Source organism: Pelecanus crispus, chromosome 15, assembly GCF_030463565.1.
Source record: "Pelecanus crispus isolate bPelCri1 chromosome 15, bPelCri1.pri, whole genome shotgun sequence".
Classification (NCBI taxonomy): Eukaryota; Metazoa; Chordata; class Aves; order Pelecaniformes; family Pelecanidae; genus Pelecanus; species Pelecanus crispus.
The window spans coordinates 5,216,212-5,238,951 of record NC_134657.1 but is presented as its reverse complement, the minus strand read 5'-3'; the positions used below and the strand labels follow the sequence as shown (position 1 = coordinate 5,238,951).

The 22,740-nt window shown below is 40.6% G+C and overlaps 1 protein-coding gene across 3 annotated transcripts in view; it reads left to right on the top strand.

Moving 5' to 3' along the window:
- The first annotated feature begins 1,989 nt into the window (after positions 1-1,989).
- The window catches only part of KIF1B (kinesin family member 1B), a 93,101-nt gene continuing 72,350 nt past the window's right edge, over positions 1,990-22,740 (top strand). For all 3 annotated transcript variants that reach the window (XM_075721462.1, XM_075721461.1, XM_075721463.1), the window contains exons 1-2: positions 1,990-2,012; positions 7,427-7,613. In XM_075721462.1, coding sequence (XP_075577577.1) covers positions 7,508-7,613 — 106 coding nt within the window. In that variant the 5' untranslated portion in view covers positions 1,990-2,012; positions 7,427-7,507. The remainder of the gene's footprint in view (positions 2,013-7,426; positions 7,614-22,740) is intronic.

Below are 22,740 nucleotides of genomic sequence, written 5' to 3'. Positions count from 1 at the left end.
TTCTAGCAGATTTTTCAAGATTATGTAAGCAAGCAACCGAATTAACATACTGGAACTATTCAATCAGAGTACTCCCCAAACTTGGACATAAGACAGTGATGCAGGAACTAAGAAGCAGCACACAAACTTTGAAGTAAAATTAATCACATTGTTTATTACCAGGGAAGACTGCAGCACATGTCTAGTATTCTGACAGTTTGCAGAGGATTTTGAAACAGGTTTTGGTTTTTCTTTTTTTTTCCCCCCGAGAAATTATAGCTGACCTAATTCTGCATGGCCCTAGATAGACGTTCGCACAGTTACACCGCACTAAAACCACCACTAAATCGTATGTCCTATCAATAGGAAGTCTTCCGAAGTTCAAATAATGGTATTTGCTAAGACAAATAAAAGCCACCTATTTCTGCTTTGTTGGTTCTGCGGCAGCATTTCCCTACGAGCCGCTGTTCAGCTGTGTGTTGGAGGCCGCTGCATTCATAGGCATAACTGCAGATGACATGCACGTGATGAGATTGGCAAGGGCGAGAAGTCACTTTTCACCAAACAGAAAGTAACAACTCATTCTCCTGAGAACCTGGAACTGCTGGGGAACGCCTGAGACAGTGAAGACTAACGCAGTTAACAGCCAGGGGCCTGCGAACAAAAATAAACCTCGTTCGACACCAGAAATCTCCGCTCCCAAATGTTCTCAACAGCTTAAATCCAATGCATGTACGGTTATGTGTGGATGGAAAACACGTAATTAAGGTATTTCATGTAATATTTCTTTTCAAATGCTGATAAGCTTAAACACAAGCCTATTTCTCACAGCAGAAATGATCAAAGTACTAATGGAAAGGAGGGACTTTACAGCTGAAGTTATTGCCACAGAAACAAATTTTTACTATGAGAGTATGCGTGGAATTATTGGAAGTGCAAGAGCTAATACACCACCATTGACTAAAACAATTTAATGACAAAACAATACATCATGAGATCTACAAAAAATAACTTGGGCTGCTCAAAAAAACGTTTTGAAGCAGGGGGGGAAGGGAAAATTAATGCCTCCCCTCTGAACTTCCATCGTTAGGCCTCGTTTAAACCCAAAATCCTACCGAATCCCAGCGAACTCGGCCGGGGCTCGGCCAATTCCCCACCTCAGCCACCGCTTCTCGGCGGGCAGGCACGCCCCCCCGCTCACGGCCCCTCGAGGCGGGGGCGCCAACCAGCCGCGTGCGATAAAAGGCTTTTTTTAGTCACGGGCGCCCAATTTCTGCTCACGCCTTTGGCAACGGCAGGCGCGGCTCCCGGGCGGCCTCGCCGGCGGCGGCTCGGGGCGCGCGCACGCACACACCGCGGCGGAGCGGTGAAACGACCGGGGCGTCCTCGTGCCGCTCGTTATAGGTTAAAAGAGGGACGACGCGCCTTCCGTCCCGAGTTCTGATTGGCTGGGGATGCAGAAGAACCCGTTCCCCCTGTCCCCGAGGCTCGGCGGAGGGATTGACTCAGAGGGAGGAGTGGGGCCCGTCGTTGCGGGCGGGCGATCCCGAGCTGTGATTGGTGCTCGGCCGTGTCAGCCCGTGATTGGCACGGCCGGAGGCGGGCACGCGCCGATTCTGCGCCTGGCGACTGGCGGGCAGCAGGGAGGAGGGGGCGCCGGAGCGCGGCTATTGGCGGGCCGGACGCTCCGCCCCCCGCGGAGGCGGGTTCGGGCTCAGAGCCCCGCGATCCTGTCAGTGTGGGAGCGGCGCCGCGGGGAGCGCGTCGCTGCGCTCGTTCTTCCCGGCGCGGCCTTTCTCTTTCCTCCCTCCCCTTTTCTCCCCTCCCTCGCCCTTCCCGCTCCCTTCCTCGCGGCGCGGGGGGTGTCTCCCAGCCTCGGTAGAGGCGGCGAAGCGTGATGGCGACGGCCGGACCCTTCTCTTTCCTCCGCCCCGCGCTGCGCTGCTTCGCCGGCCCCGCCGCCTTCCCCAGCTGCTGACAGCGCCGACGGCCCTGCACTGCCCGCCTCTGCGGACACCCCCGCCCGTCCCCCGGTGAGGAGCTTGGCCCGGCGGCCGCCGGCGGCGGTGGGTAGGGGGCGGGGGGAGGCGAGCCGGGGAACGGCTTGGTGCCGGGCGGGGGGCGGGGTGGATGCCGTAATGCGGTGGGGGAGGCGGGGGCTGCTGGTTTACGCAGCTGTTCGGCGGGGGAGCGGGGGGGCAGCGCCACGGGTGGGACGGGGCCGGGGAAGCGGAGGGGGGGAGCGGGGAGCGTTGGCGGGACGGGGTGCCCCGGAGCTGTCAGCGCAGCGGCACAAGGGCGTGGGGCCCGGCTCGGCCTTCCCTCGGCCGCATCTGCCCGACGCGTGTGCTCGTCCCCCGGGACGCTGCCTTCCCCCTCCCCCGGGCGCTCCGAGCCGTGGCGGTGCGGCCGCTTCCCGTCCTTGTCCTCCTCTGAATCCCGCCCGCTGTGCGGGTCGCCAGCATCGCCGCGCTTCGCCGTCCCTTTTCTCCTTGCTAGCTCAGATGAGGTGGAGGCGATAATTGCTTCTTCGGGAGGGAGGCGTAGTCCCTCGGCCGGCTGGAAGATGCAAGAACGTGAGGGGGTTGTGGTTTTCCGGGTGGTTTTGGCGGACCTCTAGGTAGTGGATGCGTCCCCGGATTGAGCCCGGCACGGCTAGCGGCAGCCATGTTGGGATGAGGCGCTGCCAGCCCTCCGAGCTCGGCCAGGAGGCAGGCGGCGGCGGGCGGGATGGCAGGCCTGGCGTTCTGCGGCCGCTGGCAGAATATGGCTGTTAGACTGCGGCTGGAGAGCCAGGATTCACCAGAAGCAGGTGGTGAATTTGTGTCTGTTCTCTCAAGCGGGAAATACCGTCATACCAAATTTTAAAGTGTATTTCTCTTCGCTTCCGGCTCCTTTTTAGCTCAGTTCTTTTAGTTATTGCGCAATCCAGCACGTTGGTGTGTTGATAAATAGCTATATGTTGATATGATCGGATTTTCCGTGCGTCGCCACGTTCTGCACCGCTGTTCTATCTGGTGTCTTTGCTTGGTACAAAGATAGCATTCGTAGTGTGTCAGTTCAGCTGATATATCACACTGTCATCACTGCCTGATCCTTAGTGGAGGACCTAAAATTGGATTCGCTGTGGTCCTCTTGTTCATAAACCCCTGCTGCTCTGAACAGCTGTTTTGCTAACCTGCCATATACTAATCTCTATCCTCGTTCATTTTCTTTCTTTAGAGCTCTTGTACTGATTAAGTTACAAGCAATTTTTTGGTTTAAAAGTTAGCACATTCTCTGGTAGGCATACCTATGTGAATACGACACAATGGCTGGCTATGTTAAATAAAAGTGATGATTCTTCACTTGTAATGTGTGGTGGTTTGGGGTTTTTTTTTGAATTTGGATGTAGAGATACAGATTCTGAACAGTGTTTTTGTAACCACTTTGAACTTGTTGCAAACTTCTCTGAATATATAAATAATAATTTGACTCTAGATCCCTACTCTGCTTGTAACTTTATTTCAAACAATAGTAATACATTCTGTATTTTGACATTGCATAAAAACTGGTTTGTCAGAACTTTCAAATACATCCAGGGAGCCAAGTCTTAATGAACAGCTTGTTTCTTCAGACACTTGTGTGAAAGTCCAAATCTAGTTACAAGTGCTTTGAGACCATGAAGGGTGATTGACCACCATCATTCAGTTTGTCAGCTTGAATAACAGAAAACAGGATGTTTGGATGATTTGTTTAATGGCACGCTTTAATATTAAAACCTTACTGTGTGACTTAAAGGGTGGATGGTGGATATCTTTTAATAATAGTTTAAAATAAATGTAAAATTATCACGTAGGATTTGCTTTTATGCTGATGGAGCTCACTAAACAAGGCAATATTACCTACCACCTGTTTTAGAGCCAGTGGTGTATCATGTCAAAGACTCAGGCATGCAGCTCCCCTCTTTACTTGGTTTCTGATTGGGTTCATACAGGCTGAATGTGAAAAGATACACAGCTGGTAGACTCTTTCCAAGACATCAGGAGAATGATTCATTCTAGCATGAATGGCAGCCTTCTAAGCCTACAGTGAACACATAAAAGACAGCTTCTTTTTTTTTTTTTTTTTTGAAGATTGTTCCTCTAAATCTGTACCACAGACTGTATTGCACATTTTGTTATGCTCTGTTGCAAGTTAGTCTCCTATTACCACTCTGTAGACAGCATTTTGTAGTAGTAAGCGATACTACTGGAAAATGTGAACCCTGAAAAACCAGTTGCAATTTATTATCTTTGATGCTATGCGACTTGGTCTCATTTTGCCTTATTTTATCGTTCTGTATGATGAAGGCAATACTGCCTTTATAAAATGTTACAACCAGTTAAAGTTGCTGATAAGTGGAAAAAAACCCCTCAAAACCCCAACAACTTAAATTTATGGGAAGCTTGGAAAAATACATCGGTTTTGGTTAATTTTCTTATTATGGAAAATTAAATCTTGCATGGTGAGATGATGTTCAAAACATCTGAAATCCATGTGCAACTACAAGTAGGCATTTTGCGTACTTCAGCTATGAAAAGTAGTAGAGTTGAGAATGAGTGAGACTTAAAATTACACCACATTTAATTTTCTATGAGCACAAAAGTTAGGGTTGGGAAAAGTTCGTAATTGCAAAAGTCTAGCACTTAAATTTTTATGCTGTTGTAGGTGATTTTGTGACCTGTTCTGTAAGAATTTCTTCACAGCTGTGTTTCAAAGAAGGCTATCATTTAGCTAGTGCATATAGAGTCTCTGGCAGTGTGCTTTTCATGCTTTCTTATTGTGAATATGGTGTTCAGAGGTACTCCAGAATTTTTTTTTTTAAAGTAGAGTATTCTTTCACTCCATCTTCTGTTTGCCATTTTCCTAGATATACTAGTTATCTGTAGAAATTAATGTAGTACCTAAGAGGTATTTCTATGAAAACATCAGAAAAAAAAATCTTTGTATGTGGGACTCTTCAGTAAGAAGGGAAAATAAGCTCCCTATGTTTCATAAAGAATATTATAAGAACGCATTGGTTGTATTTTTTTGTTTTCTTTAAAAAAAAAAATCCCCTTCATTAATGGCCTTACCTTTATTAATTGGTCCTTGTGGGAAGCTGACAAAAATTACGGTTTTCACATTAATATGGATAGATGGGGAAAAGAAAGATGAGAACCACTAAGCTGAAGTCAGGTGGAGTTTCAGTGATGTGCTACACCCTATGGAAATTCCACCTACTCATCTTTTTCTGCAATCTGACAAAGTAAACTGTGTAACTATGAACTTGATAATAACACAGATTTTGCACTTGATGGATTTCTTAAATTGTATTTCAGAAACAGGATGCTTAGTGGCCATATACAGTAACATTCCTGTTTTCTAGCAACGTTCTAGCAACGATAATACTACTGGGATGTATCAGGATTAGTCTTGTCACTTAGCTGTCATGTGAGGGCACGGGGACTTATGCAAGGGTCATGTTAAGAAGGGAGAACAAAAATTCCACGGGGTAGGTACTCAGGAAGAAGGTTATAATGAAGCTACATGTTTGATACCCGTTGTTATACAAAAAAGTAGGCGCCTCTGAGCAAGAGTGAATAAAGCAGTCTTCTAAAACAACCCAGAATCTCTGTTAAACTTTGAAGATCATGCAGATTCATTCCCATTACTGCTTTGCTCTATTTTATGTTTAAATTTTTAGGGAAACTTGTTAAAATTCTGTACTAACCTAAAGTGGACTGTGCAGCTGTCTCATGAATTGTTATTCTACCAGTTTGCTGTACCACTGATACTGAAATTCAGTTGTCTTGTTCATAAAGACATTCCTCCAGTCTGGTGAGGTACCTCAGGAACCTGCTAAAATAAGGAATGCTTTAAATTACTTGGTGGAGTAATTTAATTTCCGCCTCCACCATGTGATGGCGTTAATGAAGTAATGCAGTTTTAATTAATACTTTTTATATTGTGTGAAGATATGTCATAACTTGAATTAAGCCTGTATAAGTATTTTTACCAGCTGTAGAACTTACTTTAGAGCTGAAATGCTTCTGCTTTAGATCTGCTAGTAAGTTTTGTACTTTTGTGGCACTGTGATTACAACCCTGAACTGAGCATTTCATTGGATATGTGGTGTATAGATAACCAGAAAAGATGATGTCAAGATTTCGGGGCCATGCATGGCGACTTGTGCAGGGTAGAGTTCTGCCTTGTTAACTCAGATTCAAGATAGAAATGACTGCGTTGAGTCAGACCAAAGATTCACCTAGCCCTGAATCCTGTCTTCAGCAGTGGCCGTAGCAGGTATTGAGAATACAAGGATAAATCAACCATGTAATCATGTTTTCTCAGTATAGTCTTCCAGGTTCTGAGAGTCTGTGCCACGGAGGCTTTCCTAGCCAAGGGTGGTAGCTTTTTACTAGACCTTGATGGCTTTTTATTTGAATCTATGTTACTGCTTCTTGAGTCTCTCTAACTTCAGTACTGACAGTATCCTGTGGCAATAAGTTAAACTGCTTAATTGTAGACCAACTGAAAAACTTTCTTCTAATGGAAAAGGTTGGTTGAGGACAATACAATTGAACCAATCTTTATAAACCCTACATTTCAATACTGTCTCGGACATGCCTTGAAGTTTGGATTGTGGGTATCAGGGATAGTTTCCTGCCAACTAAAACACTCCATCATTTGGGTGTGGTAGGATTTGAAGAAGTATTTTGATAATGAAGATTAATTTACTGGTGAACATTTGCTGAAGATAGATAGTAATATTTACCGTTGAAGGCAATAATTTTTGTTTCCTCTTCTTCCTTATAGAGTGTCCTTTAATCACTAAATATACAAGTAGTTAATGAGGTTTTATTTCCTTTGAGAAGAGGACTTTCCCAGGACTGCAAAGGGTTCTTTAAGGTTGTTGGGTACACCCTTTTCTCTGGAACGGTGTGTACTGAAAGTCAGTGTGATATGGCCCATCACACTTGTGTTAGTTTTAATATTATTGTTAATGCATTGTGGCAGCAAGGGTTGACAGCTAGAGAACCTACATATGTAGTATATGGTAGCTAGGTCATGCTGAAATCTAAGTAGCTGTATCTTTACTGCTAAAATTATCTTTGTTAGGTTAAGCCTAACACATGTTGCAACCAGATCTTCATTTTGATACTGGCATCCCTACTTTCTGGGAAGAAAACCAAGTAATGAAAACAAATATGTTTGTACACTTCAAAAGAACTGCTTCAGATGACAGAAACTTTGGACTAGGGAGACAGTGTACAGGTGCTGTTAAGTGTATTTCCGCTTCTGTCTTTGAAGTGACAGCTTTCAGGGGCAGGAGGGTGATTGCAGAGCAGAAATTGAAGTTATCAAATGACTTCGAACCTCCGTAATTTTATCAACATCTTGAATGCAATAGCTGTAAATAACTAAATTGTACTTTTCTCTTTAGATAACACCAACAAGAAGGATAACTTGAAACACTCTTGACCACTTCACTTTCAATTTCTTGACTGCACTACGAGCGACCAGAATGTCGGGGGCTTCAGTGAAGGTTGCTGTTCGGGTCCGGCCCTTCAATTCCCGAGAAACCAGCAAAGAATCCAAATGTATCATTCAGATGCAAGGCAATTCAACTAGTAAGTTTATTTTAATCTCATAAGGGAGTCTGTCTCTCTCCTCTCCCCTCCTGCTTAATCCTCTTCTTTTTGTCAGACTAAACCAAGTACTGTGTGCATTATATCATCTAGAATTACTCTTTTAGGGAATCTTTTCTTCTGAGGCTGTCATTACAAACTAGATTGTTTCTGAATTTGACTAGAAAGTCTAAATCATGGGTTATCTTGATTTTGATGCGGTTGTTCGTGGTGTTTCTTGTGGTGAGTTGAGAATTCTACAGAAAGATTAGAATACCAAAGTGAAAACCTTTTTGTTGACTTCAGTGTGTGGGAGTATCATGTGGACTGACAGATACAGGGATACGTTGCAGACCACCACATGATAATTGTGGTATAACTCCTGCTTGGGTCTGGTGCTTTAGTTCTTGGTGTGCTTATTCTGCAGTCTGTGCCTGTGTTTAGGAGCATAATTTGAGTGAGAAAGCTGAGGGGAAAAGGTTGTCAAATTTCATGCTTTCCAGATCAGTTGTGTAAACAACAGCGAAATGACAGACTACATAGATTGATCTTATTTTCTAACCAATTAGAAGTGTCAGGGTTCTTAAATAATTATTGTGGGTCTAATTTGGAGGAGAAGACGCTTCTGTGGGAAACTGAATATGGGCACACCATTTTTGATTGATTTTTTTCTTTTTTTTTTTTTTTTTTTTCCCCAACATGCTTCTTAAGGTCAAGGCAGTATTGATACCATTTGCTGCAGTGTCACTGGTCATGTGTAGACTAATAGCTATACCTATAAACTGTGCTTATGGTAGATTTTCATTGTTAGGTGATCAAGTAGAGTCACCTTGTCTGTACCTGTAGGAAGTAACACTCCAAGAGCACTGAGTTACTTCTCTGTCTGATTACTTGAGTATTTACTCATGCTTGTTAATACAAAGGAGGTTTCATACAGGCAGCTCCCTTTTTTTAGCAGACGTTGTACTTCAGCCTGCTTCTGCAATGGAATTTAATTCCTGGTTGTGGTCACTTAAATTATATACAGTATTTATGGTTTCATTGGAAGAAGAGGCATCATACGGAAGAGAGCTTGCTTTTCAGGGTGGTAAATTCTTATCTGCAGACCTTATGTGGAATATTACCCGAAGAAACTTTTTTTTTTGGTTGGATTTAAAAATTTCCATTTAAAATGGGGGGGGAGGGATGTTTAGAAGTCATCTCATGTAGAAACAGGTGCTTGTATCCCAACGCTGCCTGCCAATTTTCAGACCAAACCAGTGCAGAATGGAAGAACTATAGGCTCCATTAGATGGCATTTGTTACGGAACTGCCACCGAGCTCTGAACTACAGCAGCAGTACTGGGTGCTGCTGTAATAGGTTTTCTTGCTGCTGTCATGACATGACAGCGATAATTTTAGACGCTTAAGATTTTTGAACTCCAAGAGCTTGTGGAAACAGCTTGTTTGTGGTACAATGACCAGGATGAGCAGTGAATCTCTGGCAATCTGTCTGTCTTAAGTTTGAAATGTGGTGTAGAGAAAAGACACTGATTCTGAATGCTAGAGCTGCACTACAAAGAGACTTACATTTTCGAGAAAGTGCATCGGCTTTCAAAAGGAGAAAAATACATCCTGATTCATCCAGTTGGAAATTTCTTTACAGCTTTTGCTATATTGTGTGCTCTGGAAATGTTCTAATTTGTAGCCTTCTATTTGAGTCCTATGGCTCTGATACAAGATGGGTGATATGACAGATGGTCAGGTTTAAGTCATCAGGGGCCATTACAGACTGTGGGAAAGGAATCATCAGTTGCAATAGTTACACATTCTTATGGTCTGTGGGCTATTTTTTCCCTGTATTTCCCTCTTAGAGGAGTAATACAGAAGAAAGCAACAGATAGAGGAGTAATTTTACTCGAAGAATATATAAGAGGATCATACAATAAAAGATATGAATAAGGCACTGTTTGGGGGGGGGGGAACCAAACCTGAGCAGAAATCTTTTCTCCAAAGAATCTTCCTAATGAAGTTGTCTGACGCACATAACTTCAAGCTGAAATTCTTCTGGTATGCTTTTAGGCTACATGTTAGATTTGGGGGCATAAGTACTGTTGCTATTTCTGCCAAGGATTCTTTCTTTATCATGACCCCTCAGTCTTCGCAGCCTCATGGTTATATTATTGAACTCATTATTAAGGTCTGAACTTGTTGGCTAAAAGCTGACTACAGAAAGTGACATTAATGTGTCTGACTCTTGTATCTGATGCAGCAATTTCAAAAAAAAAGCAAATTCAGTAGTAATTCTAGCCTGTGGAGTTCCTGCTTCATACCTTCAAATGTGCTGGTGGTGATCAAATGATCAAGGCTTAGCTATCTTGCCTCTGAGAAGGTTATTTTTTCATTTGTGTACTAATCACGTTGACAGGGGGCAATCTGAGAGGCTGGTGATAAGTTGGGCAGTGACTATTTTAAGTCTCCAAGACAGTTAAAGTTCCCTTATCTTGGAATTAAAGCCTAATGGACTATTGTGATGAACAGGATTGATGAGACAGTGTGAAGTCTGATAGCTCAGAAGGGATTTTGACTGTTACTTGAACTTTAATTCTTTATATATTGATTGACCAAGCTATTCTACGAATCCTTTGTGGGTCTTAGTTTAACCTTTATCCAAGTCTGAGTTTTGTAAATGTATTGGCTGATACAGGCAGAGACTATACTGTAGTGAAACCGAGGCAAAGTGCTTAGGATTATTTTAAGGAAAACGGTATAGAGATACAGATACTAGTGTGTCACAGGTGTACTCCATTTATGCTTTTTTTTTTAATGAATGTGTGAAAAAAGGAGTGTTTTTTTCACATCCGTCATGAAGTATATTCTTGAAGTCAGAATGCCACGAGGGTTGTTGCCTGACATGCTGCTTTTGTTTGTCAGTTTTTGTGTGAATTTGGCTGTTTACAGCTTTTGGGATTGCCCATCATTCATGGTGGGCTTGTCAGCAAAATAAAACATCTTCTTGGGTTAGAAAGCTTATTCTCAGTTTTGTTACACAGTTTTATCTTTGCCTTAGAAGCAAAACAAGTGTAACTTTGTTGTGGACTTGAGGTCTTCTACAGAGTTAACCTGTTACCCTATCTGGCTTTTGTGTCATTTCTTTGTAGAAGAACAAGGCCTTTAATCAAGATCCATAGTAGATCTCCGTCTTTATCATTTAAAAAATTACAATGTAGCTGAATACTTTATATGTCTTAGTCTCAGAAAAAAAGAATTTTTACACAGGTCTTTAACCCACAATGTTAAGAGCGCTTACTGTGACTAATCGGGACTTCTATTTTTCTGTCGGAAGGATGCAAAATGCGGGAAATTTGAAATTGGTGCTTCAAACATATTGGTTTGTCTCTCTTTTTTTTGCATCTACTATACTAAGATGACAAGACAAATTTTTTTTTTCCCCTTTATGGTTGCAAAGGTATTGATCTGCAGCAATAAGGTATCTCTCACTTAAAGAATTGCCAGTCTTTATGTTTTTAAAATATATGATGCAAAAATGAAATTCTGCAGTCCAGCTGAAGTTACTTGTGCTGACTGCATTAAGGGGATGGTATTTTGGCAGAAGGCCTGTGCTGCTCAGATCATATCTAATTGCAGATGGTATCCGTTTCAATCATACTGCCAAAAGTTCTGCAGTGGAAATGAGGGAAATGGGAGAAGTGGGGGTAGGAGAATAGAAGATAATAGAGGAATTCTTAAAGACAGGAGAAGTTAGAAGCTGCAAAATCCTACTACTGAAGTGAATTTGGGAATGCCAAATGCTTTCCAAAGAAGGGGTAATGTCACCATCAAATTACTAATTAAGAAACCCTACTAAAACAGTAACTGAGTGGGATTCATTTAAGAAAAGACCATCCTTGGTTTTTATTATTATCACTTGGATACAATCTTAAGAAAAATAAGATTAGTTTTTAAAAGTACCTGCTCTGCAAGTGGATTCAGTTGACCTAAATGCTTTGTTTTCATTGGGAGTTACGTTCTGAAGAGCATACCTGTATTGTCCGTGGTACAGAGGTCACTAGTAGATACGAACGTGTGCCTGTAAGTCTCATGCGCACGTACCCCCTCGGGACTAGGCGCAGCGTAGCTGCGTTTGTAGCCCACAGTGTAGTCGGCCGTGCCAGGGTTCCTGGTGAGAGACGGGAAAAGTTAGTGGGCTCTGAGGACTTTTCATACTGATAATTAATTCCCTAGGGTGATGCCTCTGTTAGCAGTCCTTACTATTGATTAGCTTGACACTGCCTAATATATTGTTTGTTTGATACTCTGCTTATTGCAGAATATTTTTAGGTGAAACTTGGCATCAGTGGACTTTTAAGTTGCTTTTTGTGGTGGTAGTTTATTGATAAAATCCCACCTTCTACTGAAACAGACTGAAACTTCTGAAATAACACTTTGTCTTTTCCTCTGAGATAACTTTGTTTAATTTTGTCAGTCTTTAAATAAATTTGAAATTTATTTTCTTTAAATTACTGGATAGGTGGTTTATCATGCTCTAGGTCAAACTCATAAGCAGCTTTTTGAAATGAACAATTCAAGAATAGATCATGGTTGTCAGAGTATCTTGACTGAATATGTTTTGTCTTGAACTCCTGCTTTTTCACTTTTTTGTTCAGAATGATTTACACGAATGGATCTTACTCACAATGTATTAATTACTTGTTGCCTGTCCACTCCATGAATTACTGTTTTTGTGGTGAGTGGGAAAAAGATTCTGCTGTGTAACACATGGGATGAAAGGTGAGCTGTAGATCTAAGAGTATTTTGTGTGTCGGGAGTTCTTGTACTCATTCTTGTATCAGGTTTTGAAAAATAACAATGTTGGGAGCTGCTGCCTTGGATTATTGAAATGAAAAGCTAAGCTATTCTGTGCCTAAAGGCTTCCCAAGTGTTGTGGTTTTTTTCTGGGTTTTTTTTTTGTTTGTTTGGTTTGGGGTTTTTGTGGAAATGATTTGATGATCAGCTGTTTGTAAATAAATAACACATAAATAAAAACAAACGAAAATGAAGCAGAGGTTCAAGCTAGTAGCTACAAGACAGCATTTAGATATTCATCGCTAGCAAAGAGTCCAGCTAGCTTATTCTTTTAAAAAGATAAATAAGTATGTAGAAAACTAAACTAATGAAGCAGGGAAATAAGGAAGTATCCTACTTGGAATATGTCCTCTGCAATTGATGTTACATTAATTGTGCACTAGATGAATGAAAATAGGTTTTAGCATCTTGTGGGTGCCAGTGACAGAATAAAGCAAAGTTCTCAAACTGTAGTTCATCTGAGATTATTGCATATTGTGATTTGCCCTAAACTATATTACTGTGGAAATGCGCCTGCAGAGTCTAGGTTATCTTGAAAGATATGAGTGCGACTGGATCCTCAGGTTAGGACTGGAAATTACCTGTGTGGATTTTAACTCGCTAACAGTCTCTGTGGCTTGGAAGGTTCTTTTGTGGACTGCTTAAGGTACTGGATGTTTAATGAAAATAGGCACAGTGGAGCGGTCCCATCTGCCCGTAACAATAGTCACAGCTGCTGCTGGAGACATATGGCAGCTAGGTTATCAAGCAGGCATCCTTGGCATCAGAAAAACTTCATAAGGCATTCTGGAGTTAATTTGTAGAGGTTGAGGAAAAAAATATTTTCCTTCTAATGGTTGTTTGGGGTTTTTTTTGTCTCTCTAAGGTTTCTCTGGTCTAAACCTAAGTATTTAAATTAAAAAAAAAATAGAAAAACATCTAATTTAAGTTGTTCTGTTTGGGTTTTGTCTTTAAATTTTTTTTTCCTGTTAAGATTGTTTTATGCAATTGTTCTGGAGCAAAATAAAAATGGGTGGGAAAGCATGACTTAAAGGGATTTTGATTTATGGTGTGTTTATCTAGTGATATTTGAAACATAATACTAAAATTGGTGATATTTGAAAACTACAAAAGTCAAAACTATTGAAAGGGGTATAGAGCAAGGTAAGCTCATCAGTAATTCAGCTAGTATTTTATTGGTATACATTGTCAGGGGATATTGTTAAATTTAGCCTTTTTCATTGTTATGTAGCTCTAAAATGTAGTAACCTCTTTCAAAGAAGCTTAATCCTAAAGGGTAAAAAAAAAAAAAAAAAAAAAGTAGTATGGTTTCCTGATCTTTTTCATTCTGATTTAATTTTTAACTGTTTTCTGAATGAAAAGACACACTGAATGGAAAAGAAGCCCTATTGTGTGTGTATGCCTGCAGGAGAATAATGTTTGGGTTTGTTTTTTTTTTTTCTCCTGCAGTAGTATTCTGTAAGCATAGTTTGGATAGTTTCACTAAGGAACTTGTATCATGGAAATAATCTTTGGTCTAAATTACTGATGAGAAGAGTACTTTCGAGAAACTGGCTTTTATTTAGGCTGGCACTGAGACATGTAGATAGTAAACTGATGGGAATTTATGTAGCATATGCTACATAGGTAGAAAAGGCAAGCAAGAGAGTTCATTGTAGTTGTCTTACCTAATAACATTACCTTTTTTTTCTTCTCTTGATGAGACATTTTCAATGAAAGTATAGAATAGGTGGGAGGATTCATTTTCATAGATAGATTTCAGTCTTGACTCTCAATGTCTGCTGAAAATGAGTAATTTTAGATATCTCAAAAAAAATAAGCATACCCCATTTCTGATGACTGGTGCCTGCCAAAAAGCATTGGTTCTTAAAGCATGTCTTGTGTAGTGTTTTTTCCACATACAGCTTGTTTTTCTTTTTTTTTTTTTTTAAAGTGTTTCCAATTTTTTTATGTTTGCATCTTGCACAATGAGGTGGTCTTGGGAAAATAAACAGCAGTGGAGGAAAGTCAGTTAACCCCTACCCTGATTTTTCTGGTCTGTAAATCCTTGTAACTGTGCTTAAAACTAAATGAATGCTTGTCCAATATGTTAATACTACATTGCATTCATGGTAGATGTATTATCAAAACAGGCTATTTTATGGGAAGATAAATTGTCACGTGGAGGATGCATGAATTGTCTTGCAGTTGAGATTGAATTGGGAACTGCTTTGAAAGACAAGTCAAAGAAATCACACTAGTAGAGATTACCCAAGTTCTTCTAATGACTGTCCTGTTACCAGTTACTACATTTGTTACAACTCTGTAACAGACAAGGGAAGGCTTAAATGCAAGTTTGGCTCAAAGAGAAAATGGAGGCAATTGCTGTTCTCTTTAATTAGTTGTTCCAAGAGTGGAGTTTGGTGGGGAGCGGTTTTTGCTGCTTTAGTTTTTTTTTCTAATAGTACTGGGTCATTCTAGGAGTGGGAGTCATAAAATGGCAACAGAAGTAATGCTGAAGGCAGATGACAAGCAAAGACTGTATGTATGAACATTAGAGCTCTTTGTGTTTTGCAGGGTTAGCAATTTCTGTTGCTTGTCCAGAAGCCTGTCTTAATCACTGTCTCTGAGTGCCTTACAATGTTGACAGTTCATATGTTTTGTTACAAGCCTTGAATTTTTTTTCGAGAAGAAAAAAAAATACTGGAATTTTTTTCAGTGCTTAGTTTTCCTTCTAAAGCCTTTCTCATGATTTTATAAACATAACTTGAGAAGTGTTAATTCCGCACACTGGTTTTAAAAAAAAAAATCGATTTTGGAAGATCACTTCGAGGAGGTGGGAGAAGATGAACAGTTAGTGATTTTTAAATGTTAGAGGTGCACATGATGGGCCTGGAGCAAGACCATGGGATGGCTAGGATGTTCCAGCTAGTGTTAAATGCAGACTACATTTAAAAAACTGTTATGGAGTTAGTACAGAACTATAGTGGAGAGAGATAATATTGCTAACGAACCCAGGAAAATTTTCTGTCAGTGGCGAGTAAACCGTGTGGAATGCTGCCCCTTCAGAATTAGTGGCCACTGATACAGCACTAGGGCTTTAGAGATGATTCTTTTTATCAAATGCTTAAATAATGTACTGCCTTTCAGTATGCAAGTAGAAGTAAAGAAAATGCAAATTGTCAATGGGAACTACTTCAAGAATTGGATATTTTTGCTACATGAATCCTTTAAGATATTGAGGCTGGCAGAACTGACTCCCCAGGATTCCAGTGGTACACGGTGTCCACGTAGTGTAGTGCTGGCATGTGTCGAGGGTCAAAATGGCCTTTGGAGAAGGCTCTTGGCTCTTGGAGATGTAGTCAAGTAAAAGCAGGGGGTGAAAGGAGATATTGTTTTATCCGCCTTGAAGCAGGAAACGTGAGGAAAGAATTCAGCTCAACTCCAAGTGCTTAGCCAGCTACATACATAGACCTGATATGCATCTTCTGCAATAGGACATTTTCAGGTAATCAGTTGACAGTGGAAGTTTTGGAATGGTTTTGGTTCAGCTTTTCAGATAGATAGAACAGTATGGGTTGACTAGCTCCCGGTTGGTGCAAAGCCTGCTGGCATGCTGTTCTCCCAGAACACCAGCTGTAGAGATGGTATTTATAGCACTTGGATCTGTAAAAGCAGCTGAGGATGAGAGTGGCTTTCTAGCAGCTTCTGTGAGCAAGCATTTGCTTTTCTCTGGTGCTGTTCGGCCGAACTCCCTCCCCCATCCACCCTTTCTCCCAGTACAGGGTTGAAATTCCACAGTAGGGAGAGAATCCGGTTGAATTCCAAATGAGCTGTTCTTAGCTTCTACTTGGTTTCCTTCCCTTTTAATGATTTGAAAAATGCAAACAATGCTTTGAAAAGCAGGCACTGCTTTACAAGCTGGAAGTGTCTATTTCCCTTCATTTATCTCTTGTAATAACAACCCTGAAAGTCTGTCTTATAAAAACAGTATAGCCATATATCTGATTGCAATGTATGCCTAGGAAAGAAGCCTGTATTAAACGTGTCTTTGCGGTGTTATTCACGTTCCAACAAATAAAGAATGCCTGCTCCACCCTGCTCTCAGTAACGAACATGTTCTCATTGTTGTCATTCCAGTCTACAGATGGCGCAGATATATTTTCCAGACCCGTGCATTTTAAGAGGCTGTAGTTTTAATGTTAATTTGGTCTTGTGGAGCCAATTCTGAAAGCCGTGGATCTTTTATATTGGTTAAATTGATTATTCAGACATCATAAACTAAAGCTACTGCTTATATTGATTCAAATAGAGTTTGAAGAAGGCACAGAAATGAATTATTTGGGCTTTGTTTCCCCTAATGTTACCCCTTCCAAAGTTTTGTCTACACTAGTGTGTTTTTTGAAAATTTCTGCCTGTTCCTTTACCAATGATTAATGAGAACAAAAGAGAGGACAGTGCCTTTTTTGCTAGCTGTTATCTCTTAATATGTGTTGGCATTTGGTAGGAATGTGTGGTCTGTGTAGGTTACTGCTGCCACTAGGAGAATTATTGAGGCTGGTGTGAAGCCTCTTTCGCGAGATGAAACCTCATTTTATTTCGTATGGAGAAATTAAAGAGGCTTTGTGCCTTCAGCAGTATGGGACTGGAAGATGTAAACGACAGAAAGCAGGCTGTATTGCACAAATGATGGAAGTTCAGTTTCTCCAGTTCCATACCTGACTCTTGCCATTATTGGGTTTTATTTCTGATTGGCAATTGATAGTTTGTTGGTTCGGTTTATTTTTTTTAATATTAATGTATCAGTCTGTTGTGTCCCGTCTGTCTCCCTGTCCTGTCCACGCCCCCCCCCCCCCCCCCCCCCGACTGTATATCAGCTAATCCCAGGATTTAGCCCAAGTTAATTCTGTCTGCTGGTGTTTATCTGAAGGGCAAACTGCAGCTCTGCAGCTAGCCGGTTCTTCACTGGAGTACCCTCCAGTGACTAATGTGCGGCATGTCTGATGGCAGGGTGCCCTGCAATGTGACTCTGATCGCTAACAGAGGTGGAGCTGTTGAATCTAGTCACTTGACTTTGAATGCAATGAGGGATAAGAGGATAATTTCAATTCTTACCTCTTGTGTGCTTTGCGCTGTCTCCCTGGTCCAAGAGCTTATTAGAAAGAATTGCTTGTATCCCCAGATACTGAACTGCAGATAATTTCTCACCTGCAAAATTCGTGACATGCTGAGGAGCAGTGCTGACTGGGATGAAAACAGATTAGCTTTGGACTGCAAATTCGGTGTCATTACAATCTGACATGAGATTTAAGTGGTTAAGCAGTAGTTATGGTCATTCTTTGTGCCTGCAAAAATATTTATGTGGCTGAGTAGATGGGAATGGAATGAGAGGGCTGAGCTTGGCTGAGCTTGCTTCTTGCTTGCTTTTCTTGTTGTCCGTCCCTCCCCCCCCCGCCAGTTTCTTTCTTCTCTATAGGTTTCCCACTGTTTGTTTACTTGGTCAGTTTTAATGGAGAATGGAAGTGTAAGTCCAGAAATAAAGGCTTGAAGCGGGAATGTGTTTGCATATATGTTTAGGAAGGGGTGAGGAGACAGAGAATGCTGCTTCCAGTTGAAAGTATCTCAGAAGACTACAACTTTGCATCAGCTTTCTGTTATGCTCCGCAGTCTGGTTATAATTGTAAAATAAAGTGCATATTTGAGGTGTGCTTTTGGAATTTCAGCTTCAACAAATCAGGATTGGATTGTAAGGAAAAAAAAAATTTAGATGTCCAAAATGACTATAGGAATGCAAAATAATACATATTACAAAATATCTGGGTACTGTTTCAATAGTGAAGTGGTCTTTCAAAGTTTGCTAACAGTTTTTGCTAGAATTAAAAACTAGCAATGAATTTGATCTCATAGATATGAAAGGTTGAAAGTGTATGTTATTTTTGCGCTAGCCGATAAAGCAGATGGTGGATGGTTTGAAAAATGTTAATTAAGGAACAAGTAGGATGGACTGTGGAAGTGCCTTATGCCAAGAAATGATGTTGCCTTTTTAAGTAAGGGCATGTTAAAATCCAAATGTTTTGTGGAGATTGGTTTGTTGCTGTTGATACAGCACATCTAAAATTAAACTCCTTCATTGATTGTGCTCCCACTTTCTCCTTCTCTTTTATTAGGCTGTACTGCTCCTACTATATACTTCTGTACAAGGACTAATTAGTTAAAATATGTGGGTCTTATGTAATCATACAAAATTTTAGGTTATTTAGCGTGAAGAAATTTGTTTTAAAACTGTTGGTTTCTTTATCTTTTGGTCAGTGATAAATAAAAATCATACGTTTGTAGTTACAGGTATCAAAAAACCCCACCAAAGTTAAACAGCTAAGCAGCTAAAAAGAATTGTTTAAATGATTTGAGTTGCAGAGAATACGTGGATTACTCCTGTTTAGAGGCACCTCAGATGGTGTGAAGCAGCTCTGTATGGCTTACTATATAACTGTAAGGAGAAATAAGCTTTTAAAAAGCAAGTTGTGTCTCTAGGTTGGGATGGTAGTGCGTATTAAATAAACTGCTTCAAATTAAATGGTAATGCTGCATAGCTGTTCACACAGTGCACTTTTACTTGAATTTTATATCAATTTATGGCATGTAATTACTTCTACTTATTCTGTTTGCTTACCAAGGTAGAAAACTGATGGAAATATTATGTCTTAAGGTGAAGCATATTATTCAAAATTTCTGGAAATGTATAATTCAAATAAAGAAAAGGAATAATATGGGCATTTATCTCCCTCAACTAAAGCAACAATTTGTAGAGTGTATTTTTAAAACAGGAATATTGCCATGCCTTTTTCTCAGCCTTCCATTCCAAAGGTAAATGATGGACATTAACCCAAACTGTGGTTGTTGCTTTGATCCCAGAAGAGTTTTTAGACACCGCAGTCAGAAAATAGTATCTTCAACTTGTTTCATCCTTTCCACATTTCTGAGTTAACATGTGTAATCTTTTTCAGTAGCAATGCTATAGGAGATGGTGATGTTGTAAAATACCCCTTCCAGTTTCTGTTTGAAGCAGAAACTTTAACTTGTGGAAAGCTGAAAGATTCCGCATGACCTAAGAAGTTGGCTCTCGGTGAGGCACGGGGCCTAAAAAAGGGATTGAGTTTCTGAGAAACTGGCTGCTTAGGCTAACTCCAATATTCAGAGTTGCTACGGTGCCATGCTGATGGTAACTAATTATAGCTGCAGCACAAAGTCTTAGTGTCAGTTTGCAAACAGAAGAGTTAATTGCCACATTGGACCTTTGAAATAGCAGATAAACAAATTTATTCTGTAAGATAAAAAGGCCATTAATGTGTTCCTGCTGTGATCATCTGCCTTATTGCCTTTCTCATTTCCTGAGGCTCTGTAATTAAACCATTAGCTTGCGTACCATGCCGTGAGTCTGCTGTGGTGAGAGGAGATAGATGACGACCTATTTCATGATTCACTAATACAATTCATCTTGGCCTTGCATGGTTTAAAAAACAAACAAAATAACTCAAAAGCTTTCAGTGATCTTGTGGGTATTGGAGGCACTGGAAACAGTCCAGTATTTTTTTTTGTTTTAATTCTATTTGTTTCCTTGTTCAGCTGAAAACACAGCTTGCTGAATAACATGGTACGTAAAATCAATGTTGCCCACTCAGTCTAATTTCTGCATGGTCATTCCTTGTTTGTTTTCCAGTTTGGCATATGAGCTTTTAGGATAAAGCTTACCTGTACTATAAGAAGTCTTTTAATTTCTTCAGAAATATCCATTAGCTTTCTTTAAAAGTAGCTAGATTTCATGGATTTCCTTGTCCCTCCGAAGAAGATGCTTGGGGCAATAGACACCTTCAAGTTAGGTCAGTTACTCAGTTTGAATTCCTGGTTTCTTAGCTGCCTCACCATCTTCTTTCAGGTGTCTGGTCTCACATTATTGCGTACCTGATCGCTTGGTTCGAACTGGGACCACAACAGATGTGACTGATGCTTGTGGCTACCCGCTTGGTGCTCAGCGTTCCAGGTGAAGAGGATTTCAGTCTGATTGAAATCCGTTGAGGCCGTAGTCTTATATTTTTCTCAATCAGTCAGCTCTGCTGGATTCATTTGTAGACAGACTGAGAATTCTGTTAAACCAGTGATTCTGAAAATGGAGGACGTAGGCTCCGCGTAAGAAACAGGAATGGGGATAAATAGACTTCAGGCTTGGACTAGAAGCTGAGTGAAAAGCCTGTGACTGGATCCCGGTAGTGAGGGGCAGCATGCAGAGTTCCTGGCAGCCAGGAGGTTTTCTCTGACCCGTTCCTGCTGCAGTGGAAGGTTTTGGCCAGGAGGCTGCATTCCCAACCTCTGACAGAGCTGCCTTCTTGCACGTTAATCTCCCTTGCCTGATACGCTTCTCAAGATATGCTTTGCAAAAACACACATCCTAGAAAGTAGTTTTCAAAATAGTGAGCTGGACATAGTGTGAAGGAGCAGAGGAAAGTCTGTCTAAGAAAATAATAATAATAAAAAATGGCTTTAAAAAAAATGGGGCAGGGTGGAACCAATTGCATAAATCACAGAGCCTGAACTTCATGCCTCACAAATGTGACGGATCAAATTTAAGCTTGAAGCAAGTAGGATGAAGCTGTAATGGCAAGCTTGTAGTGCCTTTGCAGACACTAAGTGTGTTGCATAGCTAGAGATCTCGTCTTTCATGGGTGATCAATGTGCCTTTATGCACAGCGAGCTGAGCAGAAAAACTAGTTATTCTTCTGATTAAACGTTTGGCTTCTTTGCTTTCTTTCAGGAAACAGCAGACTTTTCCTAGAGGTTTTTAGGTTGTTTTTTTTTTTTTTAAACAATTAATGGGAAGTGTGTATTTTCACATCAAACCCAGTTTTGAATAATACTGAAGTTTGTGCTGCTTGTTCTGTTTTCTGGCACAGTAGAATCTTAGAAGGCAATTTAACTCTCGTTTCCTTGGATAGACCAAGCGCAGCTAGGCCTTGGCCAAGATAAATGCCCTTTTTGCTTTTAAAAACAATATAAAAATGGAAAAGAAAGAACTGATATTTGCTATTTCACTATTGATTCTAAGAGGAGACAAATCAATCATGCTATGAGGTAAATAAGTGAGATCAGAGCTCTCTTTTGTGATTGCATTTGCACCTTAAAGTAAAACTGCACCAATGTGACACTCAGTAACCTATGCATGTTTTCAGATTGTGGTTAAAGACTTGTTTCTTGGTCAGCAAAGATGTAGCTGGGCTTCTGCTTGTCTTGATTCCCTTCATCAGTATACCGGGCTAGGAGCTCTGCATTTCCAGGACAATGTTGTAAATGCAGTGTACCAATAAAGACAGTTGCTCCTCTCTTTCCCTAGCCATGACTCCTCTCACAAGAGTAGTACCAGGAGTTTGGGTTAAAGTGATTTGCTGTTGAGATTAAGCAACAGAATGTATATTGTCTGGAGAGGTGCTGGCAATACAGTTTTTTCATTTATCTGCTTAGAATTGTGTTATACAGTACATAGGAATGGGTTCTATTTATTGCTGCTTTTTTTCTGCTTTTAATGGTTAGATTACTTTCCCTTGAACTTACAGCCCAAAACGACTGAAGAAAATAATGTTGTTAACCCCCAAAGGTTGTTACATTGGACTAATGTGGAGATTGGTTTTTATTTGCTTTTTATATCTGCTTTTTATTGATTTACTTATATCTTATTTATATTTATTTATATATATTTTAAATATATATTTATTTTATTTATTTATATCTACTTTTTTGGGTAGGAACTTCTGGGTACAAGGCATTACTTCTTCCTTACCTTTCAGAGCTTTGATGTTAAATAATTGAATGAGACATGAGAAGTTGTTGAATTGTAGCAGTCTGGAGTACACTGAAAGGAGAGAACTGATTTAAGTTTGGGGCAGGGAAGTTGTCTTCTGGGATTTGTTACTTGTTGACTTTAATTTTAGAACCGCTTTAATAGTGCGTGCTGTAGATGTACTGCTCTTTGGTCAAACTAGTAAAGGGAATCTAAAGCCATATATGATTGCTTGGGTTACCAGTTTGTTATGTGTTGATGCCCATGTTGCTATCCAAAGCCACAAGCATTTTTGCCACTTGATACTGTACTGGTGCGAGGCATATTATTCATTGGCTTTGCATGTCTGTCAGCTTTTGTAAGGCAAGAATGTCTGCACAAGGTGCCTCCAAGTGAAACAGAGTTGGCCACAAGAAATAGAGTAGCAACTGTTGCTATTTGCAAACCAGACAGTGATCTTTTCTCCACACCGTAATTTTG